This window comes from Pseudopodoces humilis, chromosome 3, assembly GCF_049639895.1.
Source record: "Pseudopodoces humilis isolate 2021_Gansu_Grassland_sample_001 chromosome 3, ASM4963989v1, whole genome shotgun sequence".
NCBI lineage: Eukaryota > Metazoa > Chordata > Aves > Passeriformes > Paridae > Pseudopodoces > Pseudopodoces humilis.
Window position 1 is genome coordinate 10,300,363 of NC_142202.1, and position 15,984 is coordinate 10,316,346.

General features: G+C 44.0%; 1 protein-coding gene across 6 annotated transcripts in view; it reads right to left on the reverse strand.

Moving 5' to 3' along the window:
- SHLD1 (shieldin complex subunit 1) overlaps nucleotides 1-15,984 on the reverse strand; it is a 34,734-nt gene that overhangs the window by 17,849 nt on the left and 901 nt on the right. For 4 of the 6 annotated variants that reach the window (XM_088053442.1, XM_088053445.1, XM_088053443.1 and 1 more), the window contains 2 exons: nucleotides 15,530-15,648; nucleotides 13,543-13,709 (listed from right to left, as the gene is read on the reverse strand). In XM_088053442.1, coding sequence (XP_087909568.1) covers nucleotides 13,543-13,702 — 160 coding nt within the window. In that variant the 5' untranslated portion in view covers nucleotides 13,703-13,709; nucleotides 15,530-15,648. Of the gene's footprint in view, nucleotides 1-13,542; nucleotides 13,710-14,147; nucleotides 14,463-15,433; nucleotides 15,483-15,529; nucleotides 15,649-15,984 lie in introns of those variants that run through there. The other 2 variants (XM_088053444.1, XM_088053447.1) reach the window with 2 other exon arrangements.

Sequence of the window (15,984 nt, forward strand, 5' to 3'; positions counted from 1 at the left end):
TCTTAATAAACAACAACTGCTTAAATAATTGAATTCAAAGTAAGTTTGTATTATGAATAGTACAGAAGAACTTGAGATAGGCATTGAGTCAGCATATTAAGGATGAGTATTCCTTAGGTCTGAACAAGTTACTGTATTTCTGGTTTATCTCTCTGTGGTTTATTCATTCATAAAGTGAAATACCACTGTAAAATTTACACATACACAAATACAACCTACAACGTAGACCCCAAAAAAACTTTGTCCCCTCCTTCAACTCTGCCTTGCCTGCTTCTCTAATCCAAGAATCCCCTCCTGCTCCTGGGCATGCTATCCAAGGATTTATTTTCAAGTAACAGTGCTTAAGAGGTACAGTCTACTGAAGGCAAGAGCTGTACCTACGACAGCATTGGTATCAGCTTTGCCACCTGCAGAACAGGAATGCTCTTTTCTAAAGGGGAAAGGAAGGAGGTGCCAGGCAGGATTAGATCCGTTTCTAGTCTGGTATGTCCCCTCCACTTGTGGTGTGTTCTAGGTGCCAGCATCGTGGTGGGGATAGGGGGGTGTGACCTGACACTCGAAATTAGACAGAGATTAATAAAAGCCTAGAAACATCATCAGATGGATTCAATATCTCAGCAACATCAGCAAGAACTACTGACTGAGCTTGCTCTTACCCAAATCAGTGCATAGTCCCCTTTCTTTCGCTGCTAAGCTCTTTGCCTCAATGATTTCCTGTTGCACTGAGATGTATAATCTAATTACCTGCTGTGTAAGAAGTGACTGATTCTACTGCCTTTCCTTTTCATCCAAGAGACACAGAACTAACATTCAGATTCCCCTTGAGATCATTACTGGTTTAAATTTAATTTTAAAAATAGAAAAAAAAAAAAGGTTTGCATCATTCTTTGAGACAGAAATACACGTATAAAATCAGACCACTATGAGAGTACCAAAGTCTCCATTCATCTAGAACCATACTTGTCTGTTTTCCCAGACTTAGTCTTTCTGGTTCTTTTTGTCCCCTATTTTCAGATTAAGGAATCAAAAAACCCAACAAACAACCTGTCTTGGTTTTGGAAGTCAGGTGTCTGTTAGGGAGGGCAGGAGCCTCCCTTGGAATGAAAATGTAGACCCCCTCCCTCCGAATTATTATAATTCTGAAATCAAGGGGCTTTCAGGCAGAGATTTGGGGATAGGAGTAACAGTTCTTTACTAGTATGTATAACAAGGCAAACAAACAACAATAACTACAGCATTAGCAAGAAAACAGAACCAGGGGCCCCGTGACAGCTTTTCTCGGCTGAGATGGGATGGAGGAGAGGCTTTGTTTTCACAAACCCCTCGGGCAGTCAGTCCCGGTGCTCCTGCAGGGCTCTGAGGAACAGCCGGCTGGATCAGCAGGGATGAGCAGATATCCTGGGCCGGTGGCTGAGGTGTATCAGCAGCTCTGCGGCGGTGTCTGGCACTGCCACACGTCCCGGCAGGACAGGGGGTGCGAGGCCACCAACAAAGAGGGAAGAAGGAGAAGCAGCAGCTCCGTCTGGGTGATGGCGAAATTCCCTTCTCCCACCGCAACAGCTCCGTGCCCAAAGTATCCTCCTCTGAAGCTGAAGAAGCCGCCAAACTGTCCCCACTCTCTTTTTATCCTGCCCCCTTCCCCACTGGGCCCGGCCACTCTTTGTGTTTCTCAAGTACCCACCAAGTACTCGAAGTCAGGTTTTCCCCGTAACTAATGGGTAAAAGTTCCACAGGTGAGCCAGAACTAAAAGAAGGACACCTAACTCCCAACACAACCTAACTAAAAAAAAAAAGCAATAACAAAAAAACACACACAAAACCCCAAAATTTTTCCTGTCAGGCACTGCAGCATGTAAAAAGCTGTGACCTCCTATAGTACTAACATTCATTGTTTTATTACTTAGAGCTGTATAAAACAGTCTGTAGGCACTTATGGAAGGTAGGAACGCACTTTTTCACAAACACAAATAACTTTTGGAGTAAGATAACCTCTCTGACATAGGCAGTGCTACATTTATAAAACACAGTAAACTTGTAAAACTCAAGCTCTCACTTGCTTCCACCTCTGCCCAGGGTGAACACACAGAGCACAGGCAGAAATCCCTCGGCAGGCTGAAAAGAACAGCAAGCACAAAATATTGTCATTTGCTTGCCAGTGCTTATTGCAGCAATAAATAACCAGCTGCCTGCCACCCTTCACAGAGAAACCCTTAGCATGGAGGCTTGCTGGAAAGGCAGCAGCACTGCTCATCCTGACAACATTCCATCTGTCTGGGAGGAGATTCCACAGGCATAGAGATGTGCATGCATATGAGCCCCAGCTACTATGGAATCTACAGCACACAACACAAAGAAGGGAGAGCAGTGAGGTGGGGGGTTGTTAAAGTCATGAAATGAAGGAAGAAATCAGATGCAGGAGGGCTCCAGGACAAACCTTCAAGTACTACAACCCACACTGATGCTGAATCACTGGCCTGCGTTGTTTTGTTTCAAAAAATATTGTGGATGATGATGTGTGCTGTATTTTATACTTGCAGTCTGCTACTAAGGGGCTATGACTCACTATTTTTTATGCTGCAGCCTCATCAGCTGCACACCAGTGAGCTCAGTGAGGTAAACCAGACAAAGAGAGAAGAAAAATGAGGCCTGAATTAAGACAGAGATCTAATTTAAATTCAGTGCCAGATGCCCCACAGGTAAGCGGTGATAGGAGTCTGAGCTGCGAGGCTTTATGAACATTTCAACTGGGCCCAATCCATGTGGTGTGGTACAGGCCAGATGTTACAGAGGACAAGCCAGGAAACATTGAGAGCAGCATGTGAATATAAAGGCAGGGACCAAATAACTGCACTCAAATCCAGGGAAAACTCCACAATGACCCCCACAATCCTGGGACTAATCCAAGGCACGTCACTGCAGAGAGAAAGGCCCTGCAGCCAGAAGAGGGTAATGGCAGGCAGCACTGCTAACTCCTACATCCTCAACACAGCGATGGAGCATCCCCTGCAGCACTGCATCCACCCTGAGCTCTACTCAGGCACATGGAACAAAGGCATCCTGCCCACAGCCTCCTGCTCAGCTCACTCCAAACCTGCCATGGCAAAACTGGATAGGAACAATCTGCATCCTCTCACAGCAGCAAGTCTGGCCTCACACTAAGCAGCATCCTGGGAGCACAGCTTCTCATTTAAACAGAACCAGTATAACTTGTTTGTTCTCCTCCCTGCCACCAGGCAGAAAGGATTCCCTGAAATGTGTCTTTCTGTTGCCAGTTCACAGCAGCTCCTAGAGAAGCTTCAAATTCAGGGAATAAATTCAGAGGCAATAAGGGACCACAGCAATTGGGGCAGATGTATCTTGTTTTCTCTTGCTGCATTTCAACAACTGCCAGTGCAGGGCCTTCTGGGTCCAATAAACTCCAGATGATTTTTCTACCACACAGTCACAGGCTACATCTGAAAAAACATCTGAATGACTGAGAGCTAAACATAAGGAAAGCTTCCCAGTGAAAACAGAAAATCAGGCTGTGCATATTTGATCACTGGTGCCCAAAATTAGGGTCCTCCAAGGTGTTTTGTGTATCAGGACAGGTGAATCTGATAAATTACAAGACAAAACCCCTACATTTAGAATCAGACCAGGAAAAAGAAAAGTAGAAATCTTATTAATAGAGTTAAGAAAACAAGAAACTTGAGGAATGACATTTCTTATTCATGTGTTGTGTATAAACAGAGCATCAAATCACCCTCTAAACCACAAATACCACTCCCAACTGGAGGTGAGATGTCCCAGAGCATCTGAACAAACATGTGAAGCTCAGAGTTTATTGGAAGCTCTGTACCATCATTTACCTGGGCTCTCTGCCTGGAGTACAGCTGCATTTCAGGCCATTGCAACCATACTTCTTTTCCCCATGTACTGATGCTAATGGGGGTGACCCCACAGCGCTGTGTACCAAAGAAATATCCCAGAGGGCTGGCATAGACTGGCCTCAACACCGAATTCCGAGCCAATTTGCCCTTTTCTTCTGCCCTAGCCTGACATCCCCCATTATTTAAATTGCCATTTTTAAGGCACTTTCACAGATCTTTACCACCCACACCTAAGTGATAGAGCTGAGACACTAAGGCAGGTTCTGCAGACAGCAGGGAAGGGCAATGCTGGTTTTACATAAGGTTGTGGTCACAGGCACTCCATGTTTTGCCACTTGCTGGCTGCTCAGCACAGACACCAAATGATCTTGGGTCATTCTTGCATCACCTACACTTACAACAAAACCATAATACCAAGCTGCAAAGAGCAGCTCTATTACACAAAAACGGAGCCAGCATCTTGGGAGTCACACACAAAATTTAACATTGGTAGAAAGATGCCATGAACACATGTCCAGGTAACAGGAACATCCACAACCCTTTGCAGCTTTCCACAGTCATTTCAATTACTAAGGATTCATGGCATGTACTTTCCTTTCTCCCTGAGAAAAAATAAAGCATTTTGTGGAGGTGTTTCAGCTGTACAGCAGTTCCTGCCCTCCAAAGTAAACAGAACAATTCTACACACATGAGAATAACGTTTCACAACTGCTATTACTGCACTATTGGAGCACTTTGTTAGAAAAATTACTACCCTGGCTTATAGACCTCAGGATTTGCTTTGTAGCTTCTCTTCTCCAGCTGTTAAGGAAAATTGGAAGTTTCATTGAGATTGTTTCCTACAAAAGAAGCTTCTCCTTCTAAAAGCAGAAAGAAAAATGGGACAAGTCTGACCTGGGCACTCTACAGGAGGGTCTGCAAGGGGCCATAGTCCAACCCCTCTGTGTTCACATTCTCCTCTGTGGTCTCTGTCCCTTGTGTAACTCTTATGTCTGTGAATCTTGTAATGCAAACTTCTTGCATGGTTTTAAAGCTAAAAACACATCCTGAAGATTTTTTTTGGTTTTTGTTTTTTTTCTTTTTTAAAAGGAAACCAAACCTTTTCCTACACAGTGGTAAAATGAAGTTCTTTCCATCTCAACATTTCAAACACTTAGCACCAACTGGTTCATATTATCCTTGTTTAGACACAAGTGCACACAAATTCACCACTATAGCAGGAAAGCAGGGGATATTCTCCCAGCACTCTGCACACTGCTTGGTGAAATACTTTAGGGACACCTGGACCCAACACAAAACAAATACACTTATCAATAGTCACTTCTCAATGATAAGAAGCATCTATGGAAGGTTATCTTGCAATTCAGCATATAAAACCATCACTTGCTTGAAAAAGAGGAAAAGTTAACATGGTAACCCAAGGTGGGTAAAGAGCTCACACACACATGCAGAATATTCTCTGCATCAATGGAGATATCATCGCTATCCATCTTCCCATACCCTTCCAGCCCCACAGTTACATCAGGGATAGTTCCCACAGTTCCTGAGCTTCAAAATAATGACAGAGTTAACCAAAATTTAATGATTAAACAACATATCCCCTTCTGCATAGGATTTCTAATCTCTCCCTCAATCCAACAGTTTAATTTCCTCTTTCCCTTTGCTGAATCCTGCACTTTCATTCAACCCATATCCTTTATGTTGACACTTCAGCACCTTTGCACAGAACCACAACAATGCTAAAGGGAGCTAAGCTGGGCAGTGAAGCAGATGAGGATTTCTACAAGATCAGCCTGTGCTTCCAAATCTGATTGTGAGAAGGAAATGGCTCAAGGCCAGCACCTGAGCGAGAAGCAGGTGATAAAAGCAGTCCCTGGGCAAGATGGCACAGATGAGTCTAAACAAGGCATTTATCTCTTTCAGAAAAGAATGGAACTTGAAGAATTTCCACTACAGCTTTGCACTAAAATAACTGTCCCAGAGAAAGAAGAAGAATCTCTGATCTCCTTGCCTGTAATAAGACAGATCCCCTGGCTTGCAGCACTTGGTGTATCCCCTGCAGCCATACACAGAAAAAGGGAAGAACATCAACCCCAGTGTGTGAAACTAAAATCATAGTCATTAGTGCATTCTGGAGTCATGCTCTTGAAGGACTAACAAGGAATGCCATCCATCTGCTGAAATGTTGTCCTATGCCATGGCTCCCATGCTGGCTACCCAATGCCACAGACAAACACAGTTTTTCCTTGAAAATTCTGGGGCCCAACTAGAGAAAATTTACAGGTAAATTGGTTTTAGATAGGAGCTCAGTGTAGGGGAGACAGCCATCCCAAGTGAACCTTTGTTTTACAGGGTGACTATCCAGTAACCACTCTGCTGCCTCCAGCAGCATCAGCTGAGTGCCAACATCCAGTATCCAGCTGCTCCAGGACAGACTCCCCCCTCCACTGATTACTTCCAGGGACAAGGAACAGAGACCATTGCTTCGAAAAGCCTGAGCAGACTACCAAAGCAGCTTCAAGCACAGGAGAAACTTTTCACTACATATGTGATAAACCAATATTTAATGGAATGGGGAAGCCCAGGAAAGCACACATTAAGGAGGAATCAAAGCAAGGAGCAGCTTTTCAGCCACATCTGCACTGTATTTTGCAGCTTCACAGAGCCAGTAACATCTGGCTTCCCAAAGACACCCCCATCCCAGCCTGTGTCTTGGTCAGGAAGAACTCCTGAAGTTTTCTTTTACTAGCCCAGAAATTGTTCTTTGTTCCCATATTTAATGGCATCATAGTGGTTGCAAATGATGGCTGAATTTGTTTATTATTCCCCTGTAAAACCCATATTTGAACCGCTTCTGTTCCCAATTATAATTTTCCATCCCAAAGGACTCCACATCTGCACTTCAGAGGATGAAAAATGATTCATAAAGAATTTAACAAACGCTTGTCCATCCTTGCCCATTGAACGAATTCTTGATGTTTATTTACAGGATTTAATTCCTCCTCATTTAAATTATTAATGCTCATGGATAAGATAAAACAGCACTGGCCTGGTAAGATAAAACATTTGCACAAACATGTACAAAGCTGCCTCACAGCTACCTTAGGAACAACTGCCATAATGACATTACTGCAGTCTGAATTGGATTAGGTCACAGCAATGGACAAACACTGATAGCTGTGATGAGAGAACTAAAAGTCCAGGCTGGAATGACACTTTAGATAAAGGCAAGGAAGAAATGGCCCACTGGGACTCTCACAGTGGCAGAACAAGGTGATATTAAAAGCTCCCAGTCCCACCAGAGGGCAGACAGAGCTCTACACACCTGACTGGTCCCAGTGTCTGGCACTAATGGTGTGGTGGTGTGATCCTGGCTGGATGCCCCAAAAGCCACACTCCCCTCCACAACTGGACAGGGGTGAAGAAATACACCAAAAGGTTCATGAGTTGAAATAAGGACAGGGAGAGATCACTCACCAAATACCATCATGGTAGATTCAGCTTGGGGAAATTAAATGAATTTATTGCCAATCAAAATCAGAGCAGGATAATAAGAATCAAAACAAATTGTCCTTCCCAAGAGACAAACTCCCAAGCTCCTCTTTATGCAGAGAAACATAGAATCCCATAAGACAACTTCAGTGCAGTAGTGCAACTCCTTATCTCTGTTACTGAAGCATTTTCTCTAGTTAATTTCTAATTATTAATGGTTTAATACAAACTGCTCACTTTCACAGAACACAGAGGTACTCTGAAGCGCTAAAATCTAAAAGGCAAGGCATGTGTCTCAGTTTTTTCTCTTACTGATGTATGCATAGTGCTCCAATTCTCCTCCAAAAGGACCAGTTTTCTTCCTCAGACTGTGAGGAATAAAGCTTTTTTCTGTTCTAGGATTTATTTTTGGCTGGATGCTTAATGTAACACATCCCTGAAAAATTAATTTACACAAGATCTAAAACCTACAGTGACCCAGTGGTGCCCAGTGCATTCTTTAGTGTGCTGTGCAGTTTCCCTGTATTCCTTTTATGTCAGCTGGCATAAATTCTACCTTGCCTTTTCATCTGGTACTCAACACAGCTGGGCCACAAAGAGATGCTTGGAGGGTTCATGATGCCAAATTCACCAGAGTCATGGAGTCACCCACTGAAGAGACTGCCCACAACTTCAGGGGAGCTGCACCACTTCAAGTCCACTGCCCCACACCATCTATACAAAATGAACAGTGTTGAAACATTTTGCCTGTTTCCTCTTTGTAAGACTCGAGTCTAAGAAAAATCTAGCATTTTGGTCATATCTGACACAGTACTTGATTAAAAAAAACCCACCAGCCCTCTTAAGTTTTAAGCCTGCCAGGCTGATGAAATCAGAAATGGTAATGTTGAGCACTAGAGGGCAGCAGGAAACAAACCAAAACCGATATAAATCCACCAATTCCCAAAACAGGAACTTTGTTCTTCATCAAAGCCAAGGCAAACACTGTGCTTAACCAATTTCATACCAACACACTGGTTTAAAAAAAATAATTCTGTTGTTCTATGGTTAATAATAATTAGTTCTGTTGTTTGGGACCACAGCTCAAAATGAAGTGGGTTTGCATGTTAACTTCATGCAGTCAAAGGAGACTCTTCACATCACAAAGTACCTTGAACAGCACCCTTCCCTTCACCTTCAGAGCAAACCAAAAAGTAAAATATTCTCAGTGTGATCTATATCTTTTAGGCATAGGAGACTATTAGAAGTTTCTGTATCTAACCTGGAGTGCACTTACGAGCACTTTCCAGCTCAGCTTTAGCTCAGTCTAAAAGTGATTTAAAATATCACACACATTTTGGATTTAGGAAGTTACACAGACCCATGAAGAGACTATATATATAAGTCTTTAGCCAGACAAAAAAGCCATTTTGGAAATTTGGCAACTTTTGGCAGCAGTGGTAGCTCAGACAGCCAAGCTGCAATTTCTACACCAAGTAATGAGCACTGAGCTCTGTGCTGAACTGAATGTCCCAGCACCCACCAAGAGCCAGCCCTGAAAGGTTGCTGCTGACGTGACAAAACACACACCTTTCATTTTCAGCCTCTCTGTCAACACTTGTGAACAACTCCCAGACAAGAAAAGCACAAGCCATGCTAGACTTCTTCAGAAAGCACAAACCCATTTCTGCAAAACAGATTAAGTAACACTTGATGGGCCAGAGGACATGGTAGGAGAGAGCATTTAAGGACGAGTCAGAACATGTGCACCAACATCAGCACCACTCCTCAGTTGTTGATAAAGGACACAGCAACCCACCACAAAACTGGGAATGTAAATTCACTGGGAACAGGCAGCATCTTTTTTCCAGAGGAATCCCAACAGCCTGTAAAACTGACTGCCGTGTTAACAGGTTGAAAATCTCTGCTTTGTTTTAACACAGTTGCTTGGTTGCCTGAAAACTCAGAAAGCAACTGGAACAGTCCAAAAACCGCGCATTTTAAACTGGGATAACCTTGTGACCAGATGTCCCCTTGATCTGAGTGGCAAGTTCAGTAGCAGTGCCATGGCCCAGGCTCACTGATGTGGCTGAGGCCAGAAAGTCTCCAGTGAAATGGCCTGTCCCATTGCCCCCAGGCTCTCTTGTTCCAAATGGACTGTTTTTGAAGAAAGCCTACAATGCCCCACAACTGATTAGAGAGAACCTACAGCCTGGCTACCCACAAGGGAGAAGAGATTAATCCAACACCACATTTTTCAGAAACCACCATCCTGGAAGGGCTGTAACCCCATGAGAAAGCCAGGACACGTTCCAGAGCGCTGGATCTTGGCTGTGCCTGTGCCGCTGCCAGGAAGAGGAGCTATCCCCAGTTCATCCACACAAATATTCACATGGCTGCCCAGACAGCTAGGCCAGTTCCCTGGGCTCACTTCTCACTGTGTACCAACACTAAGAATCAACCAGGAATAATAAGCACAGCCAGGAGCAACCTGGGACTCTCCTTGCACTGCAGAGGTCAGGGAAGCCCATGGAAAATAACTAAAGCTAAGCCTGGGCTCAAACTTGAAACAAACTGTAGGAACAAAAGTAGTGCTTTTGAAGAAGCAACTAAAGGTTGAACACCTCTATCCTCCCAAGCTGGCTTTAATTAATTTTGCTTTTTTTAAAAAGCCAGCCAGCTTTTAGATACTTGCAGTTCTCTTCAAGCCCACAGGAAGCTCTGTCATCCTCTCTCTCCTAATGTCACCCTTATTTTCTCTGTTCCTGTGACACATCATTTTCTTCCACTGGGTGACCCTGTCCACCCATCCATTTTCCTCCAAACACAGCTTTTCCACTGCTTTCCATTACAGAGAAAAAGCACCAAAGGCAGATGCTACAGGACAATCAGGGAGACCCATCTGCCCAAGATCACAAGCCCTAGGAAAAGCCATGAAAGGAGATGGGACTGAGGTTTGCCCATACTCCAGACAGGCAGTCTCCCAAGCATGATTCCACAGCTGAACTCTCAAATGCTGCTTCCAAATTTAGTAGAATTTCTCCAAGGCTGCACTGGCAAATCCAGCTCTGCCTGACCACAAAGCATGGGTAGAGCCCAGAACCCTGTGCTCTACCAATTTGTAGAGCACATTTGTTGTTTATTCTCTGATGCTTTCTTAGGTTGCAATTTTTCCAGGTAAATAGTATTTTCCCACTGTCCCAGGTACTCTCTGGTTCAGTGCCCTACATTAAAAGTCACACTGCCTGTGATTTATTTCTTTGGAAACAACCTTTATTAGCTTCCTATGAAATATTAATCCAAATAATTTTAGGCTTTCCCATGCAAACAGCTACGTAAGAACTTTTGCTGGCAACTCTTCTTAATCCAGAGGAAGTGGTAAGGTCTTCTTGGTATATTGAGCAACTGAGTGATGCAGATTAAAGAAATGATAAACAATCAATTATTTTTAAATTATCTTCCAGTATGGGATAAAAAAAGATGAAGCATACTGAAGTGTTTACTGATCCCATTTAATTTTCTCAGTCTATCACCACTCAGACACTTGAACCCACTATGACAAGAAGCTAAATGTATGAATGCCTGTTGCAAGAGTAGAACCCTCATTTCCACACAAATCATAAAACCACTAATTTATAAACAACTTAAGAGATGTAGTAATATTCCTACAGGACTACTGTTTTCTTGCCTGGGGATGCCTGTTTTCAGAAGGCCCTGTATTTATGGCTAATGAGTACTATCTTCTGCTGTTAAAAGAGATGGAGTCTCTCCAGAGTAATAAACTTGTTACTGGTGCCTCAGGCAGTAGGAATAGCCCATGACCATTTCCACCTCCTGAGGCACGGATGGTATGGTACTTCAGTCAGTCTCAGCCCAGTCCATGCTGCAGATGGCAGAAAACACAGCCTGTCCTGTCAGTCTGTTTCACTCCTAAGGAAGCTGCCACATTCCCAAAGACCTACTGGCCTTCTGGAAATGCTTTTGAACCACTAAGGAAGATCCTCATCTGTCCTGCCCAAGCCCCAGGATCCAGTCTGTTGGTCATACTGTGGGGGTGCAACCCACAGCCACTCCCACTCTTCTCACACCATGCCATAGCAGCAGTTCTCAGTGTCTCCTGACAAAACAAACAAGCAAAGGCACTTCCTTTCCCAGGATACATTTGACAGACCCTGCTTTTCCAAGAATACCTGACATGGGCAGACTGTTTCTAAAACCATCTCCCTGTCTCTTCTGCCACAGTAACCAAACTCAGTGGGTTGGAACGTTGAAGTTGCATCAAAAGAGAGAGTTTAAGTGGGTATTTATATTGGTCTGATGTTGTTATGAGGAGAAAAGAACCAAGATGTTCAGAGCATGAATTAGTTATCCTGTGACACTTGGATTATTCACTCTAGGAGCAGAGGGAGCATCCCACAGTTATTACTAAGTGGTTTCAGTTGTGAGCAGTGTCTACAACAAGCAATGAAGGGAAAGGCTCATGGGCCTCATCTGCCCTCAGCACACCTGGAATCCACACTAGCACCAGGGGGTGTTGGGGACAGCCAGGAGGCAGGATGTGGCCTCTCAGCATACCTTGGTCCTGAGCTTCAGCTGCCTACTCCACACAGGCACCACAAACACTTCCCCAGCACTGTCATTTACGCCTGTGTCGCTCCCACTAAGCCTCAGACGTTCCTGGGACTGCCGAGTGGTCATGCAGTTATTCCATGTGTCCCATTCAACACAGCAATCAAGGCCAGTTGCCCTGAGCCACACTAAATGGTGTTTGAGCAACACATCCCAGGAACTGCCTCACAGCTCCCCTGATTGCTTCATACCCGGCACACAGGGCTTGTGAAACCTGAGTAGACAAATGCCTTCCAGCCTGTCCCACTATCAGAGGAACTTCTCCATCCTCCTCTCCCATGACAGTGGAAAAGGCTGGCTCAGGACATTCCTTGCAGTGCTGGTCACTACTCTTACACACAAAAATAAAGCAAAACCTCAAACCAGACATCCTGTTGCTCTAGTGCAACATGGATCATGGAATGTGATACGTGTTGTGGCTTAAAGCAGAGGTTAACAGCAGAAGATTCCCATCATTATTAACGTAAGACATGTGACTTCCTGGTCTGTGTGAAAAACCAAAGCAAGGCTTTGGCATCTACTGTTGGCAGATCCCATTACAGTTCTGGATGTCCCACACCTAGAGCTGAAGGCAACTGCACAGGCAATAAGTCAGTATCAGCTGAGCAAGATCAGTTGGTAGGTCCCACTGCTTACCTGTTCAGCATGAAAATAGTGAAATTCCTACTAAAAGAAACTCACCTGTTGAATTTCAAGCTAATTTCCTGGAAGCAGGCCACAGAAAACCACTTTAGAGTAAAAAGAGTACTTTTACACTACTTAAGATTCTAAAGCAATCAGAAATGTTATCAGTGACGTTTCACCTACTCAGGTGTCTTGACAAACCCTCTCCACACATTATTTGTTGACCAGAACTTATTTTCCCCAATATTAAATATAATCACTAGAACCTTCATTCCAGCCAGCATGAATATATGGCAAGAAGTGCCACTGGGCCAGCACATTTTGATTTCATGTTTCTTGCCAGCTGTCTCTTATCTTCTAAGATACATGATTTATACCATTACTTCTAAGAATCTGGAGTAGTGGCTGACCTAAAATGCTACTTCTGCAGAAGCCAGTCCTCTTTCAAGTGAGGAAACTGGTGTCTTGCAACAGTTCAACTGAAGCAGTCCTCACCACACTACTGTCATTAGCACAAGCAAAGACTCAGCTATTATTACTTAAATAACGATGAGGCCACGTCCTGAGCTCGTGATGAGCACATGAAAAACAAAATGAAAAGTTTAAAAACTCTTCCTACTGACTATGGTAATTTGAGACAGTGTTTACTCCTGATGTCTGAAGGACTACTCTATCAGTTGTCCTTCTGAGAAGACGTTAAACACAAAGAGTATTGCAGAACACTAGCAGCTGACAGCATCCTCTGAGCTCCTCTGCTGTGTCCCATCAACCCACAGCTCCCACTGGATCTGTCCAGCTGGAGCAGACTGCAGTTTTGGTAAAATTCTGTTTTGTGACAGGCAGGTGCACCAGTACCAGACTGCAGTGACTCAGTCAAGCAACACACTGCCTACATAGATGAAGCACTGGCTAAAGAAAGAGCATGTGGAGAAGCAGAAGCTGTTACCTGTGGGTGGAGAGGGAAAAACATCCCCAGAAGGATAAAGCTCCTCGCTGTTTTCAGAGCTGTGTGGAGGCAGAAAGTGCTCTGCTAGGTCACAAACAGAGGGGAGGTCCAATATGCTGCTCTCTGAGGTGTGACTCAGAGACATCTCCTTTCCTTCCATGGTCCCACTGCAGACAGAAATGAGACTCAGCTGGGTTTTTAGAGCATGAAAATCTAAGCACAAGCCAATGCAAATGGTCTGGTATTCTTGTACTGCTTTATGAGATGACAGGAGCTGTTCTAGTATAATCATACTTCAGTTAAGAAAATTAAAACAAATTAAAAAATGTAAAGGAACAACAGCAAGCCCCACAGATAACAGCCCTCAGCCTTAAACAGAATAACTAGGAGACCACAATAAATCTGGCTTTCCTAGAGGCTTGCCAGAAGTACAGCCTCAGGCCCCAAAACTAGGAAGCCATAGAACATATTCCCTTCAGGGTACCCTGTGTGTGCCATTTAGAAGGAAACATGTTCTACAGCGTCCCTTTCCACTGATGCTGCTACAAGTCTCAGGTTAAACCCATCCCTCCTGGCTTATGTTCACTAGAATAAAGAAAAAGCACCTTAAAACTTGGTAGCCTCAGTCTCACAGGGATGGCAGAGACTTCCTGGCACGGAGGTGGCTGTGTTATATAATCAGTGCACAACACTTTGGAAAGCTTTGGTTGAAGTATTCCCTCATCCCAACACCTTCTTATCAAGCTTCCTCAACCAGACCACCATCCCAGAGGGAGAGAACACACAGCTGGGAGGAAAGCAAGACAGGGCTGGTGCCACTCGGCTCCACATCCAGGGCTACAGTGAACAGGCAACTCTTTTGGAGAGGTTGGATCTAAAGTATTCAAGTCCAGCAGCTCCAAGCAAAGTCACACCAGTGTCTGGGGCAGAAGAGCATTGAAAAAAAACAACTTGGTGAGGTAGAAATGACAAGACAGAGGAATCAGATATGGTGGTCAGGCAATGGCCTGACCCGCAGGCTCATATTTATCCTCTTTTCTATAAAATGAAGACAACAAATTCTTGTCTTGGGGGTATTATCAATAAGAAATGTGATAGCCACATTCAGTGGGCAAGGAAATCCCCAAAACCCGTTAGTACTGAAAAATAAATACCGCCAGGCAGATTTTTTTAAAAATAAAATTCCTGAGGTGCTTCTGTGCTGAGTGAACTTTTAGCTAAGACACATCTCTGACCTTTGCAAAATGCTGGCCAACTCACTAATGAGGAGAGAAGAGATGATGGCTGTGATACCAGAGAAGAGCAACTGCCTTGCCTTGCAGGGAAAAGGTCTGTGCACTCAGAGAAAGATTCCAGGAAAAAGGTAGTGGAAGGTTAAAAACATAACAAAGTACACAAGTATCTTCCCCCAACAGAAGGAAACTCCTCTATTGCTCTTCATGTACCAAAATATAAATGATCTGTGCGTAAGAAACACAGAGAAGAAAAAACTTTCCTCAAATATTTTGTTTATGATGTATACTACTTTTAAGTAGTATACATTAAGTAGTATACATTTTTAAGTACTACTTTTAAGAGTAGTTTAGAGAACTAAACTGCCTTGGTCTGGAAAAAAACCTAAAAAACCAAAAGCACAATGTATTCTATCCCTCCAAGGGCAAAAGGCAAATTACAGTAATAGAAGCTGCTGGTGTGATACCACAGCAGCATAAGGCTGATGGGAGCTGCAGTGGCCCTGGATGTCTCTGCCAGCTGCCTGTGCTGCTCCCCTTCCTGTCTTGCCACAACAGGACTAACAACATGTTAGTCCTGTTTTGATCAGGTTTAGATAAAACAAAGCAGCTTTAACAAAAAAATAGCTTTCCTCAGGATTAGCTCCCTCTAGTCCTACCCCCAAAACTGATGGTGAGACCACAGCTGATGGTGTTTGTGCAGCCCTGAGTCTTCAGACAAATGAAATAGATTCACTGTTTCCTCTGTGCCATACCTGATAAGAGAGAGCACTGATGTGCAAACAGTCCCTTTGGGCAAAGTCCAGCAGCAAACAGACTGCTGCTGCTTCAGGATTCCCTCATTCTTCCTTCATGGTTTGTCAAGGCCAGACTGCTGGAATGAAACAAACAGGTCAGTGAGATGCTTTGTGCCAGCTGATCTGGCAGATGGACAGGGTGACCTTTCAAAGTGCACATGCTAGCCAATGTCAACAGCCAGTCATCACACATACCACTGCTTGCTGGGTCTGGTACAGGGGAAAAGTTTTTTCTAGGAATCAGAAAGAGCACATCTAGTTATGCCCTTGAACCCTTTGACAGCAGTGGAGGCTTCCAGGAAAGGGGGAGTAAAGGCAAGATTTTCTTTACAAGAAGCCGCCAGATGGGCTGTTTATTCAAAACCCATCAAACAGAGAAGTAATAGCTGGCAACCTTCCCTCCCTCCTGTGGA